This window comes from Scyliorhinus torazame, chromosome 16, assembly GCF_047496885.1.
Source record: "Scyliorhinus torazame isolate Kashiwa2021f chromosome 16, sScyTor2.1, whole genome shotgun sequence".
Taxonomy (NCBI): domain Eukaryota; kingdom Metazoa; phylum Chordata; class Chondrichthyes; order Carcharhiniformes; family Scyliorhinidae; genus Scyliorhinus; species Scyliorhinus torazame.
The window spans coordinates 4,063,621-4,076,338 of NC_092722.1; the positions used below are offsets into that span (position 1 = coordinate 4,063,621).

Consider the following 12,718-nt stretch of genomic DNA (forward strand, 5'->3'; position numbering starts at 1 on the left):
TTCTCCCCCGTGTCTGAGTGGGTTTCCTCCGGGTGCTCATGTTTCCTCCCACAGTCCAAAATTGTGCAGGTTAGATGGATTGGCCATGATCAATTGTCCCTTACGGTCCGAAGGTTTAGGTGAGGTAATGGGGATAGGGCGAGGGAGTGGCCTAGGTGGGTTGCTATTGGATTGGATTGGATGGGATTTGTTTATTGTCAGGTGTACCGAGGTACAGTGAAAAGTATTTTTCTGCGAGCAGCTCAACAGATCATTAAGTACATGAGAAGAAAAGGGAATAAAATAAACTACATAATAGGGCAACACAAGGTATACAATGTAACTACATAACACCGGCCATCGGATGAAGCAGACAGGGTGTAGTGTTAATGAGGTCAGTCCATAAGAGGGTCATTTAGGAGTCTGGTGACAGTGGGGAAGAAGCTGTTTTTGAGTCTGTTTGTGCGTGTTCTCAGACTTCTGTCTCTCCTGCCTGATGGAAGAAGTTGGAAGAGTGAGTAAGCCGGGTGGGAGGGGTCTGTGATTACGCTGCCCACTATCCCCAGGCAGCGGGAGGTGTAGATGGAGTCAATGGATGGGAGGCAGGTTCGTGTGATGGACTGGGCGGTGTTCACGACTCTCTGAAGTTTCTTGCGGTCCTGGGCCGAGCAGTTGCCATACCAGGCTGTGATGCAGCCCGATAGGATGCTTTCTATGGTGCATCTGTAAAAGCTGGTGAGGGTTAATGTGGACATGCCAAATTTCCTTAGTTTCCTGAGGAAGTATAGGTGCTGTTGTGCTTTCTTGGAGGTAGCGTCGACGTAGGTGGACCAGGACAGAGTTTTGGAGATGTGCTCCCCTCGGAATTTGAAACTGCCAATCAGTGGCAGCACGGTAGCATAGTGGTTAGCACAATTGCTTCACAGCTCCAGGGTCCCAGGTTCGATTCTCCGCTGGGTCACTGTCTGTGCGGAGTCTGCACGTTCTCCCCGTGTCTGCGTGGGTTTCCTCCGGGTGCTCCGGTTTCCTCCCACAGTCCAAAGATGTGCGGGTTAGGTGGATTGGCCATGCTAAATTGCCCTTAGTGTCCAAAAAGGTTAAGTGTGGGTTACTGGGATTTGTGGATAGGGTAGACATGTGGGCTTGAGTAGGGTGCTCTTTGTAAGGGCCGGTGCAGACTTGATGGGCCGAATGGCCTCCTTCTGCACTGTAAATTCTATGATTCTGTGATCTCCACCACGGCCAGGTTGATGCTGACAGGGGTGTGTACAGTACTTTGCTTCCTGAAGTCAATGACCAGCTCTTTAGTTTTGCTGGCATTGAGGGAGAGATTGATGTCGCTACACCACTCCACTAGGTTCTCTATCTCCCTCCTGTATTCGGACTCATCGTTATTCGAGATCCGGCCCACTATGGTCGTATCGTCAGCAAACTTGTAGATGGAGTTGGAACCAAGTTTTGCCACACAGTCGTGTGTGTACAGGGAGTAGAGTAGGGGGCTAAGTACGCAGCCTTGCGGGGCGCCGGTGTTGAGGACTATTGTGGAGGAGGTGTTGTTGTTCATTCTTACTGATTGCGGTCTGTTGGTCAGAAAATCGAGGATCCAGTTAAGAGTGGGGAGCCAAGTCCTAGGTTTTGGAGCTTTGATATGAGCTTGGCTGGGATTATGGTGTTGATGACGGAGCTGTAGTCAATAAATAGGAGTCTGATGTCGGAGTCCTTGTCGAGATGCTCTAGGGATGAGTGTAGGGCCAGGGATATGGCGCCTGCTGTGGACCGGTTGCAGCGGTATGCGAATTGCAGTGGATCAAGGCGTTCTGGGAGTATGGAGGTGATGCACTTCATGATCAACCTCTCGAAGCACTTCATTACGACTGAAGTCAGGGCCACCGGACGGTAGTCATTGAGGCACGTTGCCTGGTTCTTCTTTGGCACCGGTATGATGGTGGTCTTCTTGAAACAGGTGGGGACCTCGGAATGGAGTAAGGACAGAGGGACATGTTAAAGATGTCCGCGAACACCTCTGCCAGCTGGTCCTCGCAGGCTCTGAGTGGACGACCAGGGATCCCGTCCAGGCCCGTCGCCTTCCAAGGGTTCACTTTCAAGAAGGCCGATCTGACTTCGGAAGCTGTGATGGTGGGTATGGGTGAGTTATGGGCTGATCGCCAGCGGATTGTTGGTTACCTGCTCGAACCGAGCATAGAATGCATTGAATTCACTGGGGAGGGGTGCGTTGCTGCCAGAGATACTGCTCGGCTTCGCTTTGTAGCCCGCTATGTTGTTTAGTCCTTGCCACAATCACCGCGAGTCTGTCTGTGACTCTACTTGGTTTGATATTCTCCCTTGGCATCTCGGATGGCTTTGCAGAGGTCGTACCTGGATTTCTTATATAGGTCCGGGTCATCTGCCTTGATCGCCTCAGATCTGTCCTTCAGTAGGGAGTCAATCTTGCTTTGACAAAGAGTCGTCGGACTCGAAACGTTAACTCTTTTCTCTCCCTACAGATGCTGCCAGACTTGCTGAAATTTTCCAGCATTTTCTCTTTCGTTTCAGATTCCAGCATCCGCAGTAATTTGCTTTTATCCAGTAGTCAATCTCGCGATTGAGCCATGGTTTCCGATTGAGGAATGTATTCTGAGGGGTTGATGCAGACTCGATGGGCCCAAGGGCCCCCTTCTGCACTGTAGGGATTCTATGGGTTTCTGGGCCCCACTTTGTGCCGTAACTGCATCGCGCATGCGAAAGCATTAAAACATGTAAATGCCCTAATTGGCCAGGTTGCAAGCTTGGTGCCCAATTAGTGAGACCGAGCCAGGAGGGGGAGGGATGGCGGCAACTGTGTCCAGAGCATGATGGGACCAGCTACTGCATTGCAGACGAGATTGCGACACCAGAACCTGGATCCTCGGGAACGGGATCTTCAAACGGTGTGAAAGCCCCTTTGCACCCCACTGGCAACTGAAAATCCAGCCCCGCCAATCTTCACACTCGCTCCCGCCAATCTTCACACTCGCTAGACCATCTTCCACAACTCAATCCCACCCCGACCACAGCTTCTTCCTCCTCTGTTTTCTGAAGAAACTGTTTCCGAAGCAAACTCCTGGCCTCCACTTTCCTACAAGCGCAGGGGATGCAGCAAGGCTCATTCCCCTCCTCCTAGTTCCACTATCCTGATCCGGAACCCTGTCTCCAGGGGAGATGGCACTTCCTGTAGTGCCCGCGTCAGCTGCAAATTGGTGCCTGGGCCACTAGCACGATTCTGAACTACTGTCACCTCGGATTGCTAATATAATTAATTTTACACTTTCTGTGCATTATATTAATATTAATTACTCCCGTTGCACTCTATAATCACCAGAACGTTTTTGTTCAACTGTATTTTAATCACGATCCTACATCAGATTGCGGAAAGTAGAGTGATAGATGTTTACAGCATGGAGACAGGCCCTTCGGCCCAGCTGGTCCATGCTGGTCCAGTTTCTATCACTAAGCTAGTCCCACTTGCCCACATTTGGCCCATATCCCTCCATGCCCACCCTGCCCATATAACTGTCTAACTGCTTTTTAAAAGACAAAATTGTACCCACCTCTGCCACTGCCTCTGGCAGCTCGTTCCAGACACTCACCTCCCTCTGTGCGAAGAAATTTCCCCTCTGGTCTCCTTTGTATCTCTCCCCTCTCACCTTAAACCTATGCCCTCTAGTTCCAGACTCCTCTACCTTTGGGAAAAGATGTTGACTATCTACCTTATCGATGCTCCTCATTATTTTATAGACCTCTATAAGGTCATCCCTAAGCCTCCTATGCTCCAGGGAAAAAAGTCCCAGCCTATCCAGCCTCTCCTTATAACTCAGACCATCAAGTCCCGGTAGCATCCTCGTAAATCTCTTCTGCACTCTTTTTTAGTTTAACAATATCCCTCCTATTATAGGGTGACCAGAATTGTACACAGTATTCAATGTGTGGTCTTACCAATACCTTGTACAACGTCAACAAGACGTCCCAACTCCTGTATTCAATAATATTATTTACCTCACTTTTAGATTCCCAAACATAATCCCTCGGCATTACGCTGAAGCTTTCGTCCAGCATCGTGTCGGTGATGCTGATGCTGCTTTCAAATCTCAGGTGGCTGATCTGTAGTCCCTGTTGCCACACCTCATCCCTCAGTTTGGCGATGATACCATCCTTGCGTTTATTGTCACTTTCCATCTCTTTCAGTTTGTTGACCTTTTCTTGCATCGTCACGGTGGCCTGTGCCTGAAACAGCAGTCGATTAAACACAAATAGGACAGAATCCATTCAGAAATCATTAAGGCTGACGTACCGATTGGAATTTAACTTCCTTGTTTTTGCAAAAGAAATCTATTTATGCACAAAAATGTGCAAATGTGCATAACATAACAATTCAAATTTGGCATTCACTATAAAACAGTTGGATTTTTGCTAATGACAGCAAAAAGCACTCGGAGGTGCCTCACTCCAATTGCAAAGACAAGGGGCGGGATTCTCCACCCCCACGCCGAAGTGGCCGCGCCGTCGTGAACGCCATCGAGGTTCACGACGGCGCGGAACGACCCCGGTCCCGACCGATTCAGGCCCTGACAATGGGCCAGGATCGGGGCCGCGTCATCTACCCGCGCCAGGCCTTGTCGCCCGCGTAAAAGCGGCGCCGCATAGATGACGCGGCCGGCGCCGCATAACGGACGTCATCCGCGCATGCGTGGTTGCCGTCCTGTCCAAATCCGCCCCGCAAGAAGATGGGGGACGGATCTTGCGGGGCCGCGGAAGGAAGGAGGTCCTCCTTGAGAGAGGACGGCCCGACGATCGGTGGGCACCGATCGCGGGCCACCCCACATTCCAGGTGAAGCCTGGTGCAGGATCCCCCCTCGCCCCCCCACAGGCCGCCCCCCCCAGCATTCACGCACCGCCCACGACTGCAGTGACCAGGTGTGCACGGCGCCGGGGGGAACCCGCCGTTTTGGCCTGGCCGCTCGGCCCATCTGGGCCTCAGAATAGCGGGGGTGCCGGAGAATCGCCAATTTTTGTGTCTCCGGCGATTCTGCGGCCTGCAAAACTCGACCGGCCCGTTCCCGCCGCTTGGGAGAATCGCGGGAGGGCGTCGGACCGGCGTCCCCGGAAATTACGGCGGCCCAGGCGATTCTCCCAACCGGCGTGGGAGTGGAGAATCGCGCCCAAGTTATATTTAAAATGTACATTTCATGTCAAACATTCTGTTGAGCAGGCAGCCCCAAGGAGCTTGGCACAGTTCTCAGCCCCTCTGTGTACAAAGGGATGAAAGCCTTCGAGTGAGGGGCAGCATGGTGGCACAGTGGTTTGCACTGCTGCCTCACAGCGCCAGGGCCCCAGGTTCGATTCCCTGCTGGGTGACTGTCTGTGCGGAGTCTGCACTTTCTCCCTGCGTCTGCGTGGGTTTCCTCCCACAGTCCAAAGATGAGCAGGTTAGATGGATTGGCCGTGATAAATTGTCCCTTAAGGTGGGGTTGCAGGTTTAGGGCGGGGGATTGGGCCTGGATAGGGTGGTCTTTCGAAGGGTCGGTGCAGACTCGATGGGCCGAATGACCTCCTTCTGCACTGTAGCGGTTCTATGTGAGACTTTGCGGTGGAGCCCCAGGATTTAGAGATCCCTCAGTGGGTCTCCTGGACCTGGGAATGCGCCAGTCTGTAACATTCAGGGTGGAATGTTCGGCCCGTCCTGCAGGCACAATTTTCCAATGCTGCCGAAATCACTCGACTTTTGAACGGCAAGCCCCAACCATGCCAGGGTGTAAAAATTCCATCCCCGGGTCACTAACACCTCTTTGCACTGGATGACATTTGGGGCGTACCAGGATCAATTTTAATCGAGGTAGACATTTAATTCCCTGCTGTAGCCACAAAATGGAGAAGATTTTTTTTAAAAAATAATCTTTATTGTCACAAGTAGGCTTACATTAACACTGCAATGAAGTTACTGTGAAAAGCCCCTAGTCGCCACATTCTGGCACTTGTTTGGGTACACAGAGGGAGAATTCGGAATGCCCAAATTACCTAGCAGCACGTCTTTCAGGATTTGTGGGAGGAGGCCCACGCAGACACGGGGAGAACGTGCAGATTCCGCACAGGCAGTGACCCAAGCCAGGAAACGAACGTGGGACCCTGGAGCTGTGAAGCAACAGTGTTAACCACTGTGTTACTGTGCTGCCCTACTGTGGGATTGATTTCTGTCACTAAAACACTTTACAAAATGTAAGGTAAAGACACGATTTTAATAATAATAATAATAATCGTTTATTGTCACAAGTAGGCTTCAATGAAGTTACTGTGAAAAGCCCCTAGTCGCTACTGTTGCTAACATTTGGTTGGTTCAATTGGCTCTGTTTTATAACCTTTGCTCTCGAGTCGCCAGGTATCTTTATGATACCACCACGAGGTTCAAGTTCAAGTAATGATCACTAACTCAATACACCGATTAGTAAGATTCAAGCCAAAGCACATTTATTATACACAGTAATCGCTACTCATGCACAAATTCTACGTCTAAGCTACTTCTACAACTAACAGGCCTATACTTAGCTTCGGACTGGCCCACCAGGTCAGGGGAACAAATGGCCTTTCGTTCGGGTTCTGAGTCTGCGGGATTCGAAGTTGGTACGGATTGGTAGCTAGGAGCGCTTATCTCGTAGCGAGCGTTGACTTAAGACTTACTGGATTTCGGCGGCAGTTGAACTGGTCACGGTCAAGGTTGGTTCATGTTGCTGGGTGACCCGGTCAAGAAGAACGATTTGAACTTGGGGGCTTAACTGTATAATCCCCAGGGGCTTCGCACCTTTCGGGGCGGACCCTGTACCTTGTTCCAGGTGATTGGGCTTTGTTCCAATCGCTTGGTTTGATTTTTCCAATACTAGACCGGTTCCCTGATCGATGGGCGGTCTTGAGGTGTCCGTTAACCTCTTTTGTGTTGGCTCCTGCCAGCGCCGGGGAGTCTGGCTTAGCTTTGTTTGTCCCAAATGTTGCGATTGTTCCCGGGGATTGATTATTAGTATGTAGATAGCTGCTACATTATTATGCAGATGGCTGCTTGTATCGATGCTGTCTGGGCTTTTGCAGAGTTTAATACACAATAAACGTGCACCTGCTGGTTTCTGCCTGTGTTGGCTGAATTTCCCTGCAGCCTTTGCTGTTCTCCATTTTGCATCGGGACTTGGCCAACCCAGGTGGCTACACTCCCTCCTTGTGATCCTAAAGTGAAGTGTGAAGGATCACATAACTGCGTTGTTTTTCATTCCCTGACCCGGCGAGCACTCTTCTATGGCCTCTACACTGACCATAACTATGCAAAAAATTTTTAACTAACAATTCTGAGGGGCACTATGTCAAACAGGGGCATGCATTACAAAACAAGAAAATGGGAACCTCTAACTATCCTTCATCAACTACACTCACTGAAACATTTCATCACTCTAACTTCCTAAACCATACAAACAAAATCATAGCAGTTTTATACACATTTTCTGGCTTGGCAGTCAAGCTCAGGATTGTACAATTGCTCATGAACATTTCTTTATTGACAACAAAACGCAAATGAATGCTCTTTATTATAGATCGCGGTGGTCGGGGGTCGGTTCGTATCCGAAAATAGGGGATCTTATTCTATATACCGGGGTGCGAACGCGGTAGGCTCTCCTTCTCCATTTTCTCAGACGAATAGTCTGCACGATGCAGCAGAGTATCGCCAATACCAATAGGGATTGTATCACGTAGGACAGGGAGTACCAGGTTATAAACCTGTCACACCAAGATGGTGTGGTGTCACTGGTGACTGGGCTCTGGGTACTGTGGGGAAGTGAATCAATTACGTCTGGGGGAGTTGAGGTCAGGGGGTTCGCATTCGCGCACAACCAAATGTCCATTAGGGTTATGAGCCACGCGGAGGATGTCCTCATGGTTCTTCTTTCAGTCTTTTCTTCTCTTCTCTTCTCCGGCCCTGGAGCTTCTGGAGTTCTGTGGAATCAAGCATAGTGTCTGTTACTACCTTGTTTTAAGATCTCATACGATAGTCTGTCTATTCTTTGGTGCCAATTACTCCCTTTATAATTGGTCACTATGTGTGACTCCCTCATTTTCTTTTTCAAAAAACGAATTTCAGGACAAGACACACTTACAAATAATGAACCAGTGCGAGCCGTCTCGCAGACTACGATTTACCATCCAAATGTTTGAGGATGTAAATAGCATAAGGTTGGCAACCTAAGGGTCACCTGAAAACAAAAGAAAACTTTTTGAACGAAACTTTCCAAAATGAGGTGCGTATGGGCCGCGCCGGGTAAGATTTGGATGGAGTCCCCGGGTAGGACGGCGACCAATGCCGTGTCTTTCCTACCCAAGCGTAGCTGACCAGAGGGCGGGTCCCAATGCCGTTTCTCCACTGCCTGAGCAACCGACAAGAACGGGCAAGAAATGTAGTCATCGTGGGGGGATGCCGTAGTGGTTCTTCCCTCGAACCAGAAGGGCAGTTATGAACGGGGGTCTGTGTTTCCGTCGACAGACGAGTTCCTCTGAACTGGCGTCTGGGACCTTAACAAGTCTCTGCAGACAAACTAGTTCCTCTGAACTAGCGTCTGGCCAAAATCACACCATGACTGCCAGTGGGCGTCAGAGGGGTGGTGGCGTGGGGCCGTGGAAATAATTTCCGGTCTGACATACAGCATTTAACAAAACACTACAAACAACATAAAACATGCTACAGGTTCCATCAGAAAGGACACCGTTTCTCCCAAGCGGTTCCTTTTAAAACATCATCTGGACACCTCAGTTATGGGTTGCGAACAGGGTCGCAAAGGGGTTCTCGTTTTGGGAGTTAGACTCAAGGTCGTCATCTTCTCCCGGATGCCAAACTCTCGAGTGTATCAGGGCTGATAGGGCTGCATGGTGTGATTTTGGATCACTCTCGTCGTTCCGGACGAGTCTGAATGAGTTGTCTCTGTGCCAATAGGTGGTGTCTAGTTGTGTGGGGACGGAGTCGGGGTCGTCATTGTAGGGCGGTGGTCGGTGGTGGGGTTTGTTTAGGAAAGTGATCATGAAGGGATCACTCGAATCGTGGTCAGATTCGCTGGGTATGGATCCTGTTGCATGAGGATAGTAGGGAGGCGTGCTGTGGCTATCGTCAGAGTCACAGTCGCTGTCTCTGCTGCAGTCTGTGGGCGTTCCGGGGCAGAGTGTATATTTCGGGGGTGGAGTCGGGGTTGAGTCCGTGGCTGGGCTGAACGTGCTCGGTGATGGTAGGGTTACGTTGGCTGTGGGCGGGGTGTGGTGTGCTGCGTCGAGCATGACGTGGTGTGAGTGGTTAGACTGTGTGTTCCATATGCCTTCAGCTGGTTGATATGGAACCACGCAGTCTTTCCGTTGCGATACTTTATCTTGTAGACGGAAGGGCTGACTTTGTCCGCAATGGAGTACGGACCCGAGTACTTTGGTGACAGGAATGTACTGGGGTTGTATACGGAGAGCATGACTTGCTGTCCTACACTGAACTCAGTCGCATGCACTGTCTTATCGAAACAGGCCTTGCTCTGTTTCTTTCTTGTGCCCAATTTCGCTGCAGCTGCTAGCTGAGCCGTTTTAACATTCTGTACCAGTTGTTCTACTGCTATCTCCTGTGTGAGGGCCGTCGCCTCGGGGCTGGTCAAATCTAATCCGAATAAAGATTCTGTGCCTTTCATGGGGCGTCCGGTCATGAGGGTGTGGGGGGTGTAACCTGTGGATGTGGAAACTATATTTCACAAAAACATCAGCGCAAAAGGGAGGACTGAGTCCCAAGTGGTGTTATTTTGCTGGACCATTTTTCTGAGGGTGGATTTTAGGGTCCGATTCATGCGCTCCACGATACCACTCGACTGTGGGTGGTATGCAATGTGGAATTTTTTGGGTAATGCCAAATATCGTGAGGACGTTCTTCATGACACGTCCCGTAAAATGGGAACCTTGGTCGGATTCAATGCTGCGGGGGAGTCCCCATCTCGTTAAGATGTGGTGGGTGAGGATCTTGGCTGTGGTCTTTGCAGTGTTTGTTCTGGATGACAGGAATAGTGCCAGAAGACTGGAGGATAGCAAATGTTGTCCCCTTGTTCAAGAAGGGGAGTAGAGACAACCCCGGTAACTATAGACCAGTGAGCCTTACTTCTGTTGTGGGCAAAATCTTGGAAAGGTTTATAAGAGATAGGGTGTATAATCATCTGGAAAGCAATAATTTGATTAGACATAGTCAACACGGTTTCGTGAAGGGTAGGTCGTGCCCCACAAACTTTATTGAGTTCTTTGAGAAGGTGACCAAACAGGTGGATGAGGGTAAAGCAGTTGATGTGGTGTATATGGATTTCAGTAAAGTGTTTGATAAGGTTCCCCATGGTAGGCTACTGCAGAAAATATGGAAGCGGGAGATTTAGCAGTTTGGATCAGAAATTGGCTAGCTGGAAGAAGACAAAGGGTGGTGGTTGATGGGAAGTGTTCAGACTGGAGTCCAGTTACTAGTGGTGTACCACATGGATCTGTTTTGGGGCCACTGCTGTTTGTCATTTTTATAAATGACCTGGAGGAGGGCGTAGAAGGATGGGTGAGTAAATTTACAGATGACACTAAAGTCGGTGGAGTTGTGGACAGTGCGGAAGGATGTTACAAGTTACAGAGGGACATAGATAAGCTGCAGCGCTGGGCTGAGGGATGGCAAATGGAGTTTAATGCAGAAAAGTGTGAGGTGATTCATTTTGGAAGGAATAACAGGAAGACAGAGTACTGGACTAATGGTAAGATTCTTGGCAGTGTGGATGAGCAGAGAGATCTCGGTGTCCATGTACATAGATCCCTGAAAGTTACCACTCAGGTTGAGAGGGTTGTTAAGAAGGCGTACGGTGTGTTAGCTTTTATTGGTAGAGGGATTGAGTTTCGGAGCCATGAGGTCATGTTGCAGCTGTACAAAACTCTGGTGCGGCCGCATTTGGAGTATTGCGTGCAATTCTGGTCGCCGCATTATAGGAAGGATGTGGAAGCATTGGAAAGGGTGCAGAGGAGATTTACCAGAACGTTGCCTGGTGTGGAGGGAAGATCTTATGAGGAAAGGCTGAGGGACTTGAGGCTGTTTTCGTTAGAGAGAAGAAGGTTAAGAGGTGACTTAATTGAGGCATACAAGATGATCAGAGGATTGGATAGGGTGGACAGTGAGAGCCTTTTTCCTCGGATGGTGATGTCTAGCACGAGGGGACATAGCTTTAAATTGAGGGGAGATAGATATAAGACAGATGTCAGAGGTAGGCTCTTTACTCAGAGAGTAGTAAGGGTGTGGAATGCCCTGCCTGCAACAGTAGTGGACTCGCCAACGCTAAGGGTGTTCAAATGGTTATTGGATAGACATATGGACGATAAGGGAATAGTGTAGATGGGCTTTAGATTGGCTTCACAGGTCGGCGCAACATCGAGGGCCGAAGGGCCTGTACTGCGCTGTAATGTTCTATGTTCTATTCCTGCAAGGGGGCAATGGTCCTATATAATCAATCTGGAGGTTAGTCCAGGGGCCATTAACGGATTGGGTGTGACTGAGCTGAGCCTTTTTGGCGTATCTGTCCGGGTTGTTCTGGGCACAGATAAGGCAATTCTCAATGTAGAGATTTACATCGTCTTTTAAACTCGGCCACCAACAGAGCTGCCTGAGGTGGGCTGTAGTGGGATCGATTCCCTGATGTCCATGACTGTCATGGAATAAACAAATCAGTTGACTCCTGTCCCTGTTCAGGAACCACATAAAGGGTGTCCTTTAACACCACACCGTCATGTGTGGTCAGAGCATTTTGAAAATGAAAATGAAATGAAAATTGCTTATTGTCACAAGTAGGCTTCAATGAAGTTACTGTGAAAAGCCCCTAGTCGCCACATTCCGGCGCCTGTTCGGGGAGGCTGTCACGGGTTTTAAACCTATCATAGGGGGTTGGATAGTTTCCTTTCAAAATCTCCCTGAGATTGCTGTCCTGCTTCTGGGCCTCCATTAAATCCTCGATCCTAGTCTGCGAGACCTGAACTGCACTCACTGGGGCGCTCTCGGGGGGTGTCCAAAAATATCCGTGCCTGGAACCTGCTTTAGCCAGTGCGTCGGCTTTTACATTTCCAGGGGGGAGGAATGATGGTGACTACGAACTTTGACTATCCCAAAAGTCCTGTTCTGTGCTCTCTCTAAGATGTGACGGAGCAATGGGGCTGAGGGGAGGGGTTTTCCGTCTGCGGAAACAAATCCTCTTGCTTTCCACAGGGGTAGGAATTCTGTAAGGCTGTTGCAGACATAGAGGCTGTCCGAATATATGTCTGCTGGGCTGGGGAAGGAATCTGGGTGTTCCACTATGTATGCGATGGCCGCAAGTTCTGCTGCCTGCGCGCTTAAGTGTCCTGGAAGTTTTATTGCTATTTCTTCTAGGGCGGGTCCCTGCACGTCCTCAACATAAATACCGCATCCTGTTATGTGCTTCCCTTCTAATATTGTGGAAGATCCATCCACATATATCTTAATGGGCTCGCACGTGTCTGTGTGGTTGGGGCTCTGGGTTGAACTACCTATCTTTCTGGGGGGTGTTTTAGCAATAAAGGGGCTTGTGTTGTGGTGTGGAGAGATAATTTCACATTCATGGGGGGTTCCGCGGTACTGTAAGTTGTCGCCTAAAAAAGTGTGGGTCTTTGTCCTTTTAACAGTGATGTCCCG

The 12,718-nt window shown here is 49.7% G+C and overlaps 1 protein-coding gene across 1 annotated transcript in view; it reads right to left on the minus strand.

Annotated features, from left to right (window-relative positions):
* Positions 1-12,718, minus strand: part of LOC140392331 (coiled-coil domain-containing protein 27-like) — a 74,713-nt gene that overhangs the window by 48,072 nt on the left and 13,923 nt on the right. Inside the window, exon 6 of the mRNA XM_072477642.1 lies at positions 4,012-4,239. Within this exon, the coding sequence (XP_072333743.1) occupies positions 4,012-4,239 (228 nt within the window). The remainder of the gene's footprint in view (positions 1-4,011; positions 4,240-12,718) is intronic.